The 19,021-nt window shown below is 37.9% G+C and overlaps 1 protein-coding gene across 1 annotated transcript in view; it reads right to left on the bottom strand.

The window, feature by feature from the left end:
• Nucleotides 1-12,303, bottom strand: part of Drgx (Dorsal root ganglia homeobox) — a 99,417-nt gene extending 87,114 nt beyond the window's left edge. The window contains exons 1-2 of the mRNA XM_089738483.1: nucleotides 12,262-12,303; nucleotides 11,157-11,219 (exon numbers count right to left, since the gene is read on the bottom strand). Coding sequence (XP_089594609.1) covers nucleotides 11,157-11,219; nucleotides 12,262-12,303 — 105 coding nt within the window. The remainder of the gene's footprint in view (nucleotides 1-11,156; nucleotides 11,220-12,261) is intronic.
• Between the last annotated feature and the right edge of the window lie 6,718 nt (nucleotides 12,304-19,021).

Here is a 19,021-nt window from a genome sequence, read left to right as displayed (position 1 = left end):
TTCGATATCGAATGAACGGGTTGCGACGTATCCAAATCAAATGTCACTTAATGTTTAATGCACAAGCGGGTCCGTTAGTTTGACTCGTTCGCATCAATTGAATTTAGCTGGGTTTTTTTTATTGCAGCAGTATACCGATACTTGTTTCAAAAAAAGTTTGAGGTTTTAATATAATATTTTCCGTATTGTTTTTTTCAAAATGGCGCGAAATATATGACAATTCTTTCAATTCTGACGAAAAGTTTAAGTTTCTGTCAAGAGTGAGAGTCGCTATTTAACATAAAGAAAAAGTTTTCGATTTGTATGATGTATTTAAAAAAAAAACTCTCTTAAGGTGACAATCGTGCCGTAGGACGTCCCTTGGAAGATGTTGTAGTTCTATGTCCAACATAGGACTACAATAGGCTATTAATGATGATGATGAGGTCGCTGGCTATAGAGTCAGCCAAGACAAATAAAAAACTAACTTATATAACGACCAGCTGGATGAAAAAAGGGGGTTTTCATGGAATGCTTTTATGGAATCAGTAACAACGAGAGTGAGTTTGTTGGGTGACATAACTAGCCATCGGCACCACCCAGTATCCGGGCTGGATGGTGTGAAATTAGCAACCGAAGCTTCCCCTGGCTTAAATCGACAGGCCTCAGAAGGAGGAGATCCACATTTCACAACGCCCTCCACGCTGCCAGAGACAAGTATAGAAGGAGAAAGATCGTGCGTGCGAAGGTAATACAAAAAGGTGGTCACAACCCTCAGCAGTGAGGAATACAACGCAAGAAGGAGGAGGAGAGGATTAAATAAAATAAAAACTTATAGTTTGACAGATTAAATAAGTCGGAAACAAAGACAAAATTAAATAAGTCGGTGGATCAATTGTGTTCTATAAGGACTGTCTCGCTGTTAAAACTTTGGCAGAAATAGATAAGATCGTGGTAGGTATCCGTGTGAGCTTTTATTTAAGCTTAAATTTTACAAAAATTGTATTAATTCAACGAAGTCTCAGTTTAAAACGACGGAATAAAACCTATTTCAAATATTTTGACTCATCAAAATTAACCTCGCCCAATTCACCGAGGTAGCACAAATAAATTAATAACATGATTTTCAATCTCCAATGAAATTATTTGTCGAATAAACATCGAACTCGTGTTCGAACTCAAAAACAAACAGAATTTAACGCATAGAATTGTGTTTACAGAGCTCGATGTAATTGAGAAAATTACGTAATTACTTAGTTATTATGAAATTGAAACTCGTTAATTGTTAAATTATTCGGGATGCGTTTTACGAGTTTTCACGTGTATGACAGGAGTTTGACTAGCTCGTGGTAATCATAAGTGTTGCGGGTGGTCATCACACTTCACAAGATATTTGACAGATGCCTGAATCTCGCTTACGATATTTTCAAGATAAACTTGTATATACAAGTTCCGAACAACAACATTCGTCATTACGTATCCTCCCGGTCCATTAACGGTGCTTTTAGGTACCACAAGCACCGGTCACCGTCCTCGTCGAACCCTCGAAGGGCTCGACGAGTGAATTAATCCATAGACACAGAGTTTCCCGCCGGATCTTCTCAGTAGGTCGCGTTTCCGATCCGGTGGTAGATTCTGCGAAGCACTGCTCTTGCTAGGATCAGTGTAGTGTTAGCATCATTCCGGTTTGAGCCCCGTGAGCTCACCTACTAGTTAAGATTACGCTGAAATAGCCTCTCAAGGTTGTCAGCTTAGGTAGGAAAAAAAACAACATTCGGACCGGGCAGTCTGTCGAGCAACATACATACACTCAGTTGGAAGATCTTTCCTTCGTCGTGATTCCCAAACACGTAATATCACAGACAAGCTAGTGCAAACCGTTCCCCCCTCTTACCTCGGTATTAAAGTGCTTCTGAACCCCGAAATGTCATAGCTATCGTTTTCAACACACTTTTATTGGCGCTTGGCTATGCATCTTTGTTTGTATGTAACGGAATCTTTGAACGCCATTGCCATCGACTTCAAGACGTCCGATTAACTGGAAGTGTACACATGCATCTAGGACCGATGACAGTACAATAGTTTTCTTCGCTTCGCTTCAATATCCTGACCGAATATAAACGGATAAAAAGAGATAAAATTGATTTGGTTCAGTGTCTATTGTAAGTGAGTGTGTGGGTCTTTTATAAACTACATAATCACATTACTCTTCTTACTTCTGTCGCAAAGCCATCATGATTTTCATGCCAAAGTGTCGCATATATTAAGTTCTAATGCTGTTCAAACTTTGAACTTAGGTTACGAGGTCTCAAACGTAGTGGATATCTTTGAATCTCGTTAGCTATTTCATAAGTTAGCAGTCCTAATCTCTTCAATTCAAGGCAACCGCGACTTCGTCCTCAAGATGGCGGTGACGTCCAATTATGGCCTTAGTATCCAATGCTTTCAATGACATATGGTTAACTTAAATCATCTACAAAAAAATCTCGGCACGTACGTACTTGATGTCAATGAACTGGGAAGCTTGTTTACCCAACTTACAACAACTTACTGGTGGTAGGACCTCTTGTGAGTCCGCACGGGTAGGTACCACCACCCTGCCTATTTCTGCCGTGAAGCAGTAATACGTTTCGGTTTGAAGGGTGAGGCAGCCGTTGTAGCTTTAATGAGATCTTAGAACTTATATCTCAAGGTGGGTGGCGCATTTACGTTGTAGATGTCCATGGGCTCCAGTAACCACTTTACACCAGGTGGGGTGTGAGCTCGTCCACTGACCTAAGCAATAAAAAATAAAAATTAAACTGATAAAAAAGGCGACCATGCCTATACGAAAATGTTCGCTGAAATGTAATACGTGGCGACCCTAACCAAATCTGTCAGTTACAATTTGCGTAACCGGTATGTGCGGTCATAATCGGTTTAAATGATACAGACAACGAACGACTTTTATTCAATTTGTAATCGTTTGTAATAATATCAATTTTTAATACATTTGCTCAATGTTATATTCGTTAATAAGTTTTTATAGTTTTTTAACAATAAATCTACGTAATTCGAAGTGTATTTCACGTTAGCGTGTGCTAACAGGCTTCCAACTGTCATCACTCGTACTTAATAGATGCACTGAAAATTTATAAAATCTGAAAACGTAGTGCCTTATCTCTTTGTCTTGGAACTGCACGTAAGATATGCGTGATATCGCTATGTTACACGTGTGCCTATCCTAAATGAAAATCATCATAATCATCAGCCTTTATCTGCCCACTGCTGGACGTAGGTCTTCCCCAATGCCTTCCACAGAATGCGGCCCTCCGCCTTCCGCATCCAAAAACTTCCCGCCGTGCGCACTAAGTCGTCGGTCCACCTGGTTAGAGGATGCCCCACGCTCCTCGTACCCATCCATGGCCTCCATTCGAGGACTTTCCTCCCCCACCTGGCGTCGTTGGTTCGACAGACGTGACCGACCCATTGCCACTTCAGCCTGCTAACTTTGAGAGCTATGTCGTCGACTTTGGTTCTCCGTCGAATTTCTTCGTTCCGGATTTTGTCCCTTAGAGAGATACTGAGCATAGCTCTCTCCTTCGCCCGCTGTGCAACTCTTAACTTATGGGCCAGCCCCGCCGTCAGTGTCCAGTTTTCCGCGCCGTAGGTTATCGCGGGGAGAACGCACTGATTAAAGACTTTTGTCTTCAGGCATAGAGGAATTTGCGAGGTGAGAATTTCACGGAATTTCCCAAATGCCAACGAACCCAGTCGTATGCGTCTCTCAATCTCTGTATTGAAGAAATGAAAATGATGTAAATATATCCAGCCCTGTTGGAAAGCAAAGCGTATATTCCTCAGAGCTCTCCCCTATGCAATACACACCGGCTTCCCCAAGACCAATAACCATAGACCTAGCTTTAGCCTCCTACAGTGCAACCGGGACTAACTTAAAAGTAATCAGTTCTATCTTCAACTACCTTTGAACTTCATAATGCTCTCCACTTCATAATTCCATCAAACTAACGCTCGCTACGTTTTACTGACTTTGTTAGTCTGTACGAGAATCCACCATCTGGCTATTTGTGCTACCAAATCATGCATCCCAAGCTCGAATATAATATGATTAATGCTGCCAAAATAAAATTAAAACATTGACTGTACATATGCCTAAAGATGCCAATAAAGATATCTACACACTAATAATAATAAACAATCATATTATTACACCGGTAAGAGTAACGCCATCTATCGCCGAATAGTTGAACGAATATCGAAGGATCTAGTAGCACCTAGAACGCCCGTGAAGTACAACTCCATCTATTGTCAGATAGCGGAAACACAATACTAAAGGTGTGTGGAATGTGGTGATGTGGTATCGGCTATAAAAGCGTTGCAGGGATGGCACGCAGTCAGTTAGTAATCGGAACTACTCGAAGCGAAACAGCGAACGGATCACCTGAAGCGAAGCGAATTGAGAATCTTAAAAGTGTAGTGAAGTGTTCTAAGTGTTGAATATACAGTTTTTACTTTGGTAGAATTTTATTTATCCCGAACCGCACTTAAATTACTGCAGTTTTAAATCAATTTCTAGACTGTTTAGGGCAGAGGACTGTATTTTGTGTTGGGTGGTTGGCTAGTTCTAATAAAATTTGATTTAGAAAGAAGACTTTTTATTACTCTTGATACACAATACAACACGTGCTAAGTACGAATGCTGCCATATGTTAATGTGTTGCCACACTAAAAACAATTATATATAAAAGTAGCTTTTTCCAGCGACTTCGTCATGTATTATTGATTTCTCCACTATTTAATGGATATTATTATACATATAAACCTTCCTCTTTAATCACTCTATCTATTAAAAAAAAACGCATCAAAATCCGCTGTGTAGTTTTAAAGATTTAAGCATACATAGGGATATAGGGACTGAGAAAGCGAGTTTGTTTTATACTATGTAGTGAAGTATAGATGTTATGTTTATGATTGCCTTAAACATAGATACATATGATGGGACATATGATGAGAGAAAAGAAAGAGAAATGGACCAGAATAATAACGGAATGGTACCCTAAAGAAAACAGAATAACTAGAGGAAGACAGCCAAAGCGATGGGAAGACGACTTGAAGCAAGTAGCTAGGTAGACAGAAACAAATGGAAATCCTTAGAGGAGGCCTTTGTCGAAAGACAAGCTGTTGAGAGGAGAGATAAGCCGAATGCCGAGATATTTTTTAGTTTAAGTTAATTTTATAGTTTTCTTACCTCTATTGTTGTCATTTTATGTTTAGTTAAACAAGTTAAACTCTAACAGCAATAAAGGCTTATTTATTTATTAAACATAGATGAGTGTGCTCTTGGGCGTAGGAAAATTCGCCGTCCGTACTGTATCGAGCATCGGCCAGAGTTCGCTATTCAATTACCGCTGATCACGTTCCATTAGTGCACTCAACGATACAACGTTGCTCTGCATCAGTTTATACAAGTTGCATCACTCTTCCAGCGCATCTCATAATGGAAAATCCTTTAGGCTTTGCGTTTCGGTTATGTGGACAATATGATTCGGGAAACGTATAATAAAATCATTCTAAGAATTAAACAGCTACGGTTCAAATTCGTGTTTATCCTAATTATTCTTAAAGTCGTTTTGAATAATCATATACGACTACGTCAATTACCACCGAAACCGTATAGATTACACCGTAAAAGTATTTTTGGAATTATTTCTTTTCTATAATCTGTGAAGCTCTTAATTTAATTGATTTAATTTTGATCACTAAGTCTCTTCACGTCGAACTAAACAATCGCAACTTATGACGTCATATGTGGTTGATATTTTAGTATTCGTCTGTAATCTCGAAATTACCTTATCGTAAATTTTGACCACAGGTGCTTTTTTTTTAAACATCACAATCATCCGACCCCAAATTGGGAATTCCTGTACTATGGGTACCAGAGACTGACATAAATACTTATATACGTTTAAATACATACATATTTATATATGATAAATACCCAGACAAAGAGCAAGCCTCACACGATTTTTTTACCGATGTGGTAATCGAACCCCCGACCCTCGGTCAACAGTCAGGGGTGCTAACCACTGCACCACCGAGTTAGTCAATTAATATAATTCAATTGTTATTTGTTCAAGGAAACCTGAACTGTCGAAGATGACGTTACCCGTACAACTTCGAAATAAATTAGACTAAAGCTTTTGCGATACGACTATCGCCGAATCCTTAAATATTTACGGGCCTAACTGAATTTGTGTTACAACTCGGAGCCAAGTTTGATGAACTTCCACGGATACAACTTCGGAACACGTTGATGTCTCGAATGAATTATTGAAATTGAATAAGCCGGTTATAAGTTCGAGAAATTATGGATTACGATTCCGTTCCTTGAATTCAGTCAGGATCTTGGGAACGCCTCATGCAAAAACATAGATTCTGTCTACGTTATACGATTTCAGACATTTTGCCGTAGTTACAAATGATTGGTCTATGTGGATATTTTTTAACCAATTTTTTAAATGTATAACGACGCTTGAAAGGCAAACGTGACTAAGCGACAATAACTGCTTTGTACATAAATGATAGGCAATAACCATATTCGATGCGCAAAAAATATTTATTTCTAGGTCTATTAAAATCATTTCAATCCTACGGCTAGATTCGTTAAAATAGATTTTATTTTCAGACATTTCGACTTTAAATTAGTCTACTGTAAAGTTCACGCATTATCGCTTAGTCACGTTTGCCTTTCAAGCGTCGATATAATTGTCCTGGGCTATGTTGAAAATCCTTCCACTCGTTCTAAGTCTACCAGATACAGTACAGAAGTACATATTTAGATTCTCAGACCATATAGTTAATAATTTTAATAAATACACTTGTATTTGTACGGTACAAGACTGAATTAACAACAAAAACACTTCATTGACTTTCGCGGCTTATATTTCAATGGAGATCAGATCTATCAAGCTCCACCATGCCCTCTACCACCTCTACCTCTCCAACAGGCTAGAGATCGCAGCAGATGACGAAAAATTGTACATGAGAGAATGATGCAGTCCTGATGGAGTGACGACCCTCAGTAATGAAGAAAGAGACACAGGGAAGAGGAGGAGAAGATCAACTAAGATAATTTCAGACTCAAACCGAATAGTGATTTTTTGGTACTTACACTAGAATAAGTAGATAATTAAATAAACTAGTGGTCCCGCAGTAGTCGAACTTCGACTATAATTAATTGAAATCATTAGTTTGAACATTATTATGGTTCTATTGTCAAAACCGATTATATTTCTATAGTAACAGACATCGCCAAGAAAGATAAACAATATTAACTTATTCTCAATTTGACTACAGACTTTAAGCAATAACAAAAGTTAGACAATAAACAAATAGTATAGTATAGTAGTGTGTGTGTCAAATACATGGTAGTGTATGTAGTGTTTTCTTTATTGATTCAATGTATTTTTTATGCATTATTTAAAAAAAATATTAACATTGTATACTTCTTATCTATATTCTCTATAAGTGTGGAAAATGTTATACTCCTCCGTCTGCGCAATTTTATTTAAAAAAAATGGCTCTAATACCTTAGGCATTCATTTTGTCAATGTCACAGTATAAACATGACAAAAACGACAACGGTACTTAGAGAAAGAAAATAAATATTACGCGAATCGGTGATTTTAAGAACGGCACAAACAAACATGTTAGACCAACTAATTTTAAAGATAAATATTATTAGTCGATAAAAAATTACATAAAATATTTACATGTTTAAAATTTACTAAAAATACTTCCCCTAAAATAATCATTTCCACCTGTCTTGACGTTCAAAAGTGGCTCCTTTTCATCTGTTCCAATACTTACGAACAAAGTTAGCAACACAAAGCATTGTATAGTCTAGCGCCAATTGCCCGGGCGCCGGCCGTATTGCACATAAATGCGACACGTTTGTAATTGAACTTATTGGCCGCCTTGTCTTATTGGCTTTTATTGTGTTACGGCTCCGTGATTGAGACGATGTCTCGGATCTTGACGTCACTAGGCGGTTTATTGTTTGCCGAATGATTTGTTATGGATCAAGAACGATTAAGCAGTGAATCAAATGACATGCGACAATTTAATTTATAATAAATATTGAAACATTTCATTTACGGGTTAAGAACAGTCAATGAATATATTACTAATAAGTCTAACTGTATTCTGAATTCTAAGAGGAAAACTCCGTACTCCTTAGCTTATGTAAAATGTAATCCTCCTTAGCTTATGTAAAACTTCCTCTTCTTGGTGAATAATATCGATAATAATAATATCGATATTTTGAATTTGTGATTGCAACATTACGAGTATACCTAACAATAACAGTATTTTGTTTACTGATTCGCGGTGAATTAAAATTATCGCTACGAAAAGCCTACGGTGGCTACGTCGCTACGCGCGTGCTACGGTGTAGCTTTACATTTTCAGAGAAAGTGCGAACGTGGAATATAAAAATTTGAGCACAAATTGACTTTATATCCCGTCAAATATATAACCGATATCTTAATTAAAATTACAATACTTTCACGATGTATTCTCAATTTTATTTATTTCGACGTTTGGATTTATTTTTATATTTCGTAGTCATAAAAGACTGACGTGCTGATAAACGCGAGTTTAAACTTTAAAAATATAATAATTGTGATAACCAGAGAAACAATGAACCGATATCACCCTCCTATCAGTTTTTTTTTATTTATTACTTAGATGGGTGGACGAGCTCACGGCCCACATGGTGGTAATTACGCAAATTATAATTTTGACGTTTAGGCCACGACGACTTCAAAAGTGTATAAAATTAGTTAATTTTTTTATATAAAATTCCTTCGCTGCTTCTAAAAGAGGATGCTTATAAGAATAGTACATAATATGTAGTTGTCAAAAATCAAATTTATGTTGATTATGCATATTAAAAATATAATAAAAACTCAAGAATCTAGTTTTAAAAACTGTCCAGTGTAATACGGGTCTAACCTAATATGTCGCTTGTAAGCGTTTCATTGTATTTTTAATATAAAATTGTATTCTTTGCAGTTTCAATTTTTTACTAGTGAAATGCAACAGGAATGAAGAATTTGTGAAAATTATAAATATTTTGCGATGGTTATTAGTATCTATTATTATTAATGTATTATCAACAATTTGTATAAGATTTATAATGTCACTTTTTTTTCAAAAATGCATGAAATAAAAGGCTTTTTATTTTATTTATTTATTTATTATTAGTAGACATTAAGCTGTGTACAAGATAACTACGTCTTTTCTATGGAAAGCCAGACCCTTCAAGCCGCGTCCAAAATAAATAGGGCCGCTGGTTAGTAGGCTTATTACTGGTGGTAGGATCTCTTGTGAGTCCGCACGGGTAGGTACCACCACCCTGCCTATTTTTGTCGTGAAGCAGTAATGCGTTTCGGTTTGAAGGGTGAGACAGCCGTTGTAACTATACTGAGACTTAGATCTTAGATCTCAAGGTGGGTGGCGCATTTACGTCGTAGACGACTATGGGCTTCAGTAATCACTTAGTATCAGGTGGGCTGCGAGCTCGTCCACCCATCTAAGCAATAAAAAAAACGACTCACATTAAGCCCTACCAACATACAGCAAAGGACTATCAAAAGTCAAATGACGAGTCATTTGTGAAATTAGTAATCAAATTAAATTTCGGGCCAATTTCCATTGCCATTTTCTATTTTGGTATTATGTACGAATGAAACATGAATATAAAAAGTTTCGTTTATTTAAATAAATTTATATATTTTTATTTATTTAACTAAAACAGTTACCGAAGCTACGCTACACGCTAACCGCTGCTAATTGATAAACTATTTTCATAAACTCGACACTGGCAACAATGGCATTGAAAGAAGCTGATTTCCATAACGGAAAATGAGAAGAAGGCGCTAGCCGCAGTAATAGACAGGACAGTAATATAAATACTAATGGTTTGATTATATTTTAAATAAACTAATTAATAATTAAATTATATTAGCAAAAGTCTTCTGCGGCTGCTCTTGGACATTGTCGGTCCCAGGAATAAAAAACAACTGTCAATCGTTAAAATAAAAAATAAAAAATTTATTTCTTCATCGCCACAACCTAATTCAAATATAATGTATTCAAATACATTTCTTTCTTAGATAAAACTCTAATAAAATACGTCCAGGGATTTTAAGTTATATTTCTTATGAGGTATAATTATAAATGCAACGAATATCGTTTTGAGTCCGGTCCTTGACTGTATTTATGACTGATCTAAATATGACAATTTGTTCTTTGGAGTAATTTAACAAAACCAAGTGACATTTAAATATCCAACTTAAGTCTTATCTATTCTAATATATAAATCTACAGTGGTTTTTACGGATGTTCTGTTATAACTACTGAACCATGCATCCGATTGACTTAAAACTTGGTATCCATGTCGAAAATACGTGTACTTAATGGATAGGCTAATATTTATATGAGGCTTGGACTCTCTAATAATAATGACAATAAATAATAATGTTAATTTTAAATGCCCAGCGAAGCGGGCGAGTACAGCTAGTCTAAATGAAATGTGTCATGTTTTTTCAATCGGTATGTAATCGTACAGCAAGGATACTTTATTTCTTGAACCGATTCTTTCCACCCGATGGTTGTTTGGAAGAGATCGCAGTTAGCGATAAGACCCAATGTACTTTTTTGTATTCGATGTTTTATATTTTATTAATTTTGGTGTACAATAAGGCATACTATCTCTCTCTCTTACTTAATTCGTAGTATCTCCCGAATGATAAGAGTTACCGACGCTCTTAATCATTTGTATTACAAAACATAGTCACGCTGATGTCTACGGTGAAATAGTGCAAGTAAAATTAACCTGAATGTTTGCGAAAAATATTAATTTTACAGTAACAATTCTACAGTATTAGTCTGGTTTGATTCATATCGTAGACGCGCAATTTGTTTTTTTTATTTTTATTTGTTTTTGCTTCGATATGTGGACGAGCTCACAGCCCACCTGGTGTTAAGTGGTTACTGGAACCCATAAACATCAGCAACATAAATGCGCCACCCACCTTGAGATATAAGTTCTAAGGTCTCAAGTATAGTTACAACTATTAGACTTTTAAATGGATTATACATCAACTAAATACCTTATTAGCGTCTGAAAATATTTTGACGTGTTGTGGGCGGGAGGTTTTCCCGCCGTAGCTGCACTAGCGAAGAGAGCGAACGTCACTACGATTACGACGACACTAGCATCGTTCGGACGCGTGTAACTCGCGCAAACACTCGCGGCCCGCGGCTCGGCGACTGACGCAGACACTAGAGCGCCTAGCTCGCGACTAATCGCCCCGAAACCGCCCTCGGCAAACAAAACCCCACCCGCCCGTAAAGAGCATTTTAGCACGCACGCCCCCGCTCCCGCGCCCTGATTTAATAGCGAGCGCGGGCACTGATTCACTTAACCGAACGCAACTACCGGCTCCGTCTCTTTCGTTCTCGTTTCTGAAGCGTATGTAGCTCTCTGTCGCTCGCGCTCGACCGGGTGCGGTTGGAAAGAGACAGCGCGGCGGTCGCGGACACTTCTTTCTGACAACTCGATTTGCATGCGAGCGGGGGTCGCCCCGCAAACTTTATGTCCTCATTTCGTAAATTATTTATACGTTTCGGAAATATTTTTAACGGTGTGCTTGAGGGTCAAAAAAGATTGCTTTAAAACCGAATTAATTGAGTGACCGAATCACAAGCGGCTTACGCGGAGGACGCGTGCGGCTCGCGGCGAATTTTATCACTCTCATTCCTTGAATTAGAAGCTAAGCTTTGTTCCATATTCAAATCGGCAAATAGGAAGATTTTCTTCAATGCCATTACGAAGACGCAGTTTTGAGTGAAAAAAAAATACTATACATAGTACGTAAACATATGGTTTTTTTGTCATTTGAGTTAGAATAAAAAAAATACTATAATTTTAAATCTTCTAAAAATACCAAACTTGTACTTTCGGCTTCGTTCTTATTTAAAGTGTGAGTCCGATTAATCTAATTCAATAGTTATAGTTGTCAAGAGAGCCCGACTAACGAGAAGAAGTTATAGTTATCAATTGAATACAAGAACTGCCTGGCTTCTTTAGCCAAACAAAAAAAATGATAGATCTGTCGTAGATACCTATCTCTATATAGAGCCGATGTTTCGTTATTTTTTAAACTAAACTTGGACTAATTTAAGTTTTTTAACGTTCACGATATTTTATATTACCTGGAGAGAGCTCTGAGGAATCATTAGAGGTGATCCCTTCATCTTTTCACCATCGCACCGCCGACTACCAGGATAGAGTTCATCCGGATTTTAAATAAACTTCCCTACGCGTTAATTCCCGAGCGCTACGGTATGATCTTTTCCATACAGTCTTGAAAAAAAGTCTGCAGTAGACAGTGGCTTGCCTATGGCTACTGACCAGTTACTAACAGGGAAACTGTATTCCCGTCCGTCTACCATGACAATAAAATAAACATTTTTGTCTCATGCTGACATTTCTGATTTGACTTTGTGAAAAAGATCTAGCAGCAGTCGATAATCAAGAGTCGCACACACTGGCAGAGAAAGCAGGAAGATACAGGTATGTGTCAGTAATGGGTAGGATTAGTTAAGCAATTGCATGTAAGGCTCACTTGTTTTTTAAGATAATGTCACGTTGTGGCTGCGATTAGTTAGATGTAATTGATCGTTTTACGGGCGTCCGCTTGTGTGACGTCAACCCTCAGCAAATGTAAACCTTTTCCAAGTAAACATAGAAATTAATGGCAAGACAAGATGATATGGTCAGGATCGATGGAATATTAGGGATCAGAGGCCTGTGATAGCCATCCGTATCTTCCGATCACTGGCTAATACAACTATGATTATGTTTGAACTTTAAATTTTTTATCTAAACTAAAAATGTAAATACGAAAGCAATTGTTTTTGTCTTTGACTTATTAACGCATAATTAAGAAAGAACCTTTCATCCTACTTTTTACCTTTTATCCTAACACTGTTGGTCTCCGACTATTATCATAGCTACATTACCAATCCTGACGACCAAATGGTAAGCAGTCGACGTCGCCCAAAGCACGTCATTTCGGATCCTCCTCATCCACTAACGGTGCTTTTAGGTACCACAAGCACCGGGCATCGTTCTCGTCGAACCCGTCGCTTGCGACGAATGGCTCAGCGAGTAATTTAACCCACAGACACAGCCTACTCCCCGGTCTTCTCAGTGGGTCGCCTTTCCGATCTGGTGGTACATTCTGCGAAGCACGGCTCTTACTAGGGTTCGTGTTAGCAACATCGTCAGGTTTTATACTCCTACTAACCCGGTGACGCTGATATGGTCTCTCTAGACCTTAAGCTGAGCTAGGAAAAAAAAAAGCATAGACCCTTCTTTTTTTCCCTTCTACGCAGTCAATGACTAAGAAGAGGTAGCTTGAAGATATATTGGCTGCGCTGATGACAATGCGGCTTGGTCCTCTCATTATTTAGGTTAGGGGTTCCCAAATTATTTCAGCCAAGAGACCCCTGTTCCAAAATGCACCGATAGAACCTGACCCAATAGCCATACTTCCAAAATCTTATCTGACTTGTATAGTTTATAGTTTTTCATCTTGCTTCAGAATGAAGTAATAACCTAGCCCAAAAAAACATAAAGTAGCCCACGCTTCTCGACTTCGTAGGTTTTTTATAACAATAATAAATCCCACTAAAATGTTGGCCATTCTTTTAACAAATTGGTACAGATTTTTTTTGCCTACCTACAACTTGTAGTCTCAAGGGGTTGATATTTTTGTTTATTGCCCTTGTAGACAGACGAGTTTACGGCCCACCTGATGGCGAGCGGTTACCGTCGCCCATGGACTTCAGAAATGCCAGGGGCAGAGCCAAGCCGCTGCCTACCTGCCGCCTAAATATGATCTGGCTTCATAAGGTGTATAGGAGAGCTCACGGGGCTCAGTTCGAGAGACTTTGCTCACATCTGCCCTAACAAGAGCATGCTTCGCTGCATCTACCACCGGATCCAAAAATTTATACCATATCTTGAAAGTTTCAAATAGAACCTTATGTTAATTAATAGAGGTCAAATTTAGGACCACGTCGACCCCCAAGGTCAGTTTTCTTTATTATTCGTGGTTAGTTCGATGCCTAGCAGTTATTCTCATTGCTCATGCCTCACATTACGTCCCATATTAAGATTATAAACGGTTAAACATTTAAAAAAATATTTGTTAAAATTACATTTTTCAGCCGTTCGAAATTAATAAAAGTTCAACTTAATTGTTAATGATGTCACGTCAATGAGTTCACGTGGGTCATATAAATTCTATGCCAAGACTCACTTGCGGGAAAAAAGCGCCTCTCAAAAGCATTAAAGATTTTATCACAGAAATCTAACAAACCATTTTAATTATTTCTAAACTAAAATTCTCCGCAAAGTTTTTGGTTCTTATTAAAACATGAGTCAACTACCAAATTGAGTATGTTAAATAACTATATCACACTTGCTTAAATTTGCACACAAGAGCTCTGAAATTTTACAAATACACAAGTCATCAGAGATAGTCGAAGATAAATCTCGAATATCTTACTTTTCGTTAGGCTTTGAATACATCGCCTAACATAATGAGAATCCGTAAAAAAAATATGAAAAATAATAAGATAATAATGATGTCAAATACTCACGGACAACTGAAAATATAAGCTTCTTAATACTTTATAAGCAATCGTTTCAACATCTGATTCTTTAATCAGAACGTTGATTCAAAATTTACTTGTCTTGTGTACTCCTACGCAACATTAACTTTGCTAATGCGTCACAGATGCTAATGAACTTTGAATCGTATGTCGAAGGCAGAAAGCTTATCGAAAACCGTCTGTGGGAAATATAAGATTTGCCGAGGTGTAAGTGACAATAAAACGGGAGCTTAGCTCTCTGGGCCGTCTTCAAGTGGAACGGGTGAGGCGCGCGGGGGCAGGGGGCGCCCGAAGGGAGGAGCGACACTAACATAGCCGTCTCACTCGGGCCTCGGATTGTACTCGCCATTTTATTCCGTTTTCGCCAAAAGCGCGCCATCTCCGTTCACTACATAATTTATTTTCACTTAAAAAATTGGCCCGCACTGTGTTTGGGGGGCACGTGATATATTAAATGTAATACGGTAAATGATTTCATTTAAATCGGCGTCGGTGATGGTTAGCGGTTAATGATCCACGGCGACTGTACTGTTATTGTCCGTCCGGTTTTCATTTACGCCTTGTAAATATGTACTTTGCCCGCTTTTATTGTCTTTCTTGAGCTTTATCGCTTTTTCCTTGCATATTCGATGCGTTTGTAGCATCCTGTCGGCGGGACAACTATGTTGAGATACATTAGGGTAGTGTTAACAGGAACAGTATTAAAAGAATGACGTCTCAGTGGCTTTATTGTTTATTAATCTACTGAATTGCTTGTCAGGTCTTCTTAGTGGATCGCGATGCCGATACGACGGTGGTTTCAGCGAAGCACTGCTCTTGCTAGGGCTAGTATTATCAACGTCCTCAGGTTAGAGCCCCGTCCTCAGGCTCAGCGACGTCAGCTTAGCTAGAATACCAGCGATTACATAGGACAAAAAATATATAGTCATCGTGGCCTAAAGGATAAGACGTCCGGTGCATTCATGTTGAGCGATGCACCGGTTTTTCGAATCCCAGGCGGGTACCAATTTTTGTAATGAAATATGTACTCAACAAATGTTCACGATTGACTTCCACGGTGAAGGAATAACATCGTGTAATAAAAATCAAACCCACAAAATTATAATTTGCATAATGACTGGTGGTAGGACCTCTTGTGAGTCCGCACGGGTAGGTACCACCACCCCGTCTATTTCTGCCGTGAAGCAGCAATGCGTTTTGGTTTGAAGGGTGGGGCAGCCATTGTAACTACTTAGTCTGGCCAAAAATATTGTTACAATTAAAAATAAACAAAATTTTACATTTGAATTTGGAATCTGTCATTTTTATATGATCGCTCATTGAGTTTTCTCATTTTGGCGCCAATACATTGTACAATATTTTGCGATATTAAAATGGAGTGGGGTGATAAAGAGAACCGAATCGCTGTGATTGCATTACACAAAGTAAGTATGGAGCCAAATGCAATTTTTAAAACTCTCCATACGCTTGGTATTAGTAAAATGTTTGTGTACCGGGCTATTAATAGATGCAATGAGGCCTCCTCTGTTTGTGACAGAAAAAGATCTGGCCGTCCACGTAGTGTTCGTACGAAAAAGGTGGTCAAATCAGTAAGGAAAAGAATTCGAAGAAATCCTGTCCGAAAGCAAAAGATTTTATCTCGGGAGATGAAGCACCTAGCACCTAGAACCATGTTGCGTATTTTAAAAGATGACTTAGGACTTGCAGCCTATAAGAGACACAGTGGTCATTTCCTCATCATCATCATCATCCTGAATTTATGAGTAATAAAAATCGTAGAGCGAAATAGATCACCAAATGCTGTACAAATGTCTTATGATGCCCGCTAGAGAGATAAAGAAAAACTTGTATGTTTGTGTTTAAATTATTATTTATTGCCCTTGCAGGCAGACGAACATACGGTCCACCTGATGGTGAGTGGTTACCATCGCCCATGGACTTCAGCAATGCCAAGGGCAGAGCCAGGCCATTGCCTACCAACTTACTCAACTTACTCTCTGTGATCTTTATAAACTATACTGAGACCGCTGTAACTGTACTGAGACCTTAGAACTTATATCTCAAGGTGGGTGGCGCATTTGCGCTGTAAATGTCTATGGGCTCCAGTAACCACTTAACACCAGGTGGGCTGTGAACTGGTCCACCCATCTAAGCAATAAATAAAAACTGCACGGGTAGGTACCACCTTCCTGTCTAACTCTGCCGCGAATCATACTTTCTAGCTAGGAAGACGGAACAGCCAATATACAATTAAGATTTAGATTCTCGTTGTAATCACTACGGCCTTCGGTAACCAGTAAGCATCAGATGCCCACCTCGTCAGATTATTCATTGCTCAGATAATTGATGAGCCCCCGTTTTCATTAAAAGACGTAGGTATTTGAGGTTTACTACCAGAGACTGCCAGAGACAAGCCTTGTGAGCCCGCAAAGGTAGATATCACAACCCTGTCTATTTCTGCCGTGAAGCAGTAATGCGTTTTCTGTTTAAAAAGTGAGACAGCCATTGTACTATAGAACTGAGACTTAATAGTCGTGTCTCTAAGTAGGTAGGTAGGTAGGTATGTAGGTAGGTAGGTAGGTAGCAGCACTTACATTGTTGATGGCTAAATTTTACCTCCTACTTCATTTACGTAGAAGGTGAAAATATTTTGAAACATTATTTATTGGTGCTCTACTTGTATCGATCTCATGATGTTATATAGCCTATAGTCTTCCTCAATAAATGGGCTATCTAACACTGAAAGAAGTTTTCAAATCAGACCAGTAGTTCCTGAGATTGGTGCGTTCAAACAAACAAACAAACTCTTCAGCTTTATAATATTATTATAGATTAGTATGTAATATGATCGTGTCGATATTAGGCCATAGATTGTTGATCGTTAAGAAACGCGGTATTAATGTTACGAATAAACATTATGTTAAAAGTTTGTTGCTCTTTTTACAATATATAATACAAATTGGTCAAAATTTTCGCTCCAATTCTCATTGTACATGTACATTGTAGAATATACATTTATAACTGATCAAAAGCTATTTAATCGATAGAAAAATCGGGTGTAGCTTATAGCTTTGTGTCGACCCATAATAGTATCAGATTGGACCAAAAATCCCTACTTTGTTACTATTGTTTTGTTTGTTTGTTGCGTTTCACGTATTAACTACTGAACCGATCATAATGAAAATTTGCTTAATCGTTGTCAGGAATCAAAGCACATAGCGCCAGAAAAAAAGCATATTTCTCGAGACATTTTTTTTTCCAAATTAACATGAGTAAAGCTGCGGGTAAAAGCATGAAATAATAATGAATAGCTACAACTGTTGAAAATCTATAAAAATATTACATTCCTTAGTATTTTATTTAAATTTACTGCGAATGGAATTAAATGTGCGAGTGAGCCGCGGTCACGTTTCGATCTACATACCGATATTAAACGAATAAACTTGCGTTTAAGTTTTGAAAAACTACTAAAAATGAACATCCATTCCTCTAATTCTTTTAAAATATCTTTATGTTCAAAATATTCCATAAAAATCACACAGTGACAAGCGAAAACGTTAAATCATTTGTTAATAAAAATATCAATGGTTGTGTAATTGTATCTGTGCGTTGTGGCGGCTGTCCGCTGGAGGGGCTCCGAATGATTTATTGAAGAAAGCTTTTAAACCCTTGCTGCGAGGGCCCATTATTCGAGGACTGTCTTTTGTTATCCGACGGATCATTACCGGTTATATTTGCTCTATTAAGTCTATGGATTGATTTGTCTGTGGTTTTCTTTTTTTTTTTTCAGTAACTAAGTCTTATATATATTCTTAGAGATGCATTTTTTTTTTTTTTTTTATTGGCATAATTGACGGGTCTAGATCGCGTCATCGTGTGTAGCCGTCGTTTTGGGCCAGGAACAACGAACTGGATACCAAAACCTTCTTCCTGCTTTTGAAGTATTTGGGAAATTCCGATAGCCTGTGACAAGACTGTTTTTATATTTTTTTCTTCGATGTGGGACAAGTGTCCTGATGTGAACGATATACCACTTCTGAGATATAAGCTTTTCCCGTGGTCCAATCTTAACAAATTTAAAAGTGATTATCGAATCATAGACTATATCCTCAGGCAAATTACCCAAGTCTGAAGAATATAACAAGGCTTAAGTGTCCCACAAATGTTTTGGCCTATCGTTTGTGTATGTGTATGTGTCAAATTTTATTTATTATACTGCTATAGATACTCAGATAGTCTATTCTTATAAGCTCAATTGTGCGAGACAATCAGACAAGGGGGAAGCCATATC

Source organism: Bombyx mandarina, chromosome 03, assembly GCF_030267445.1.
Source record: "Bombyx mandarina strain Sakado chromosome 03, ASM3026744v2".
NCBI classification, from domain to species: domain Eukaryota; kingdom Metazoa; phylum Arthropoda; class Insecta; order Lepidoptera; family Bombycidae; genus Bombyx; species Bombyx mandarina.
Note: the sequence above shows the minus strand (reverse complement) of the source record. Positions and strands in the feature narration are given on the sequence as shown.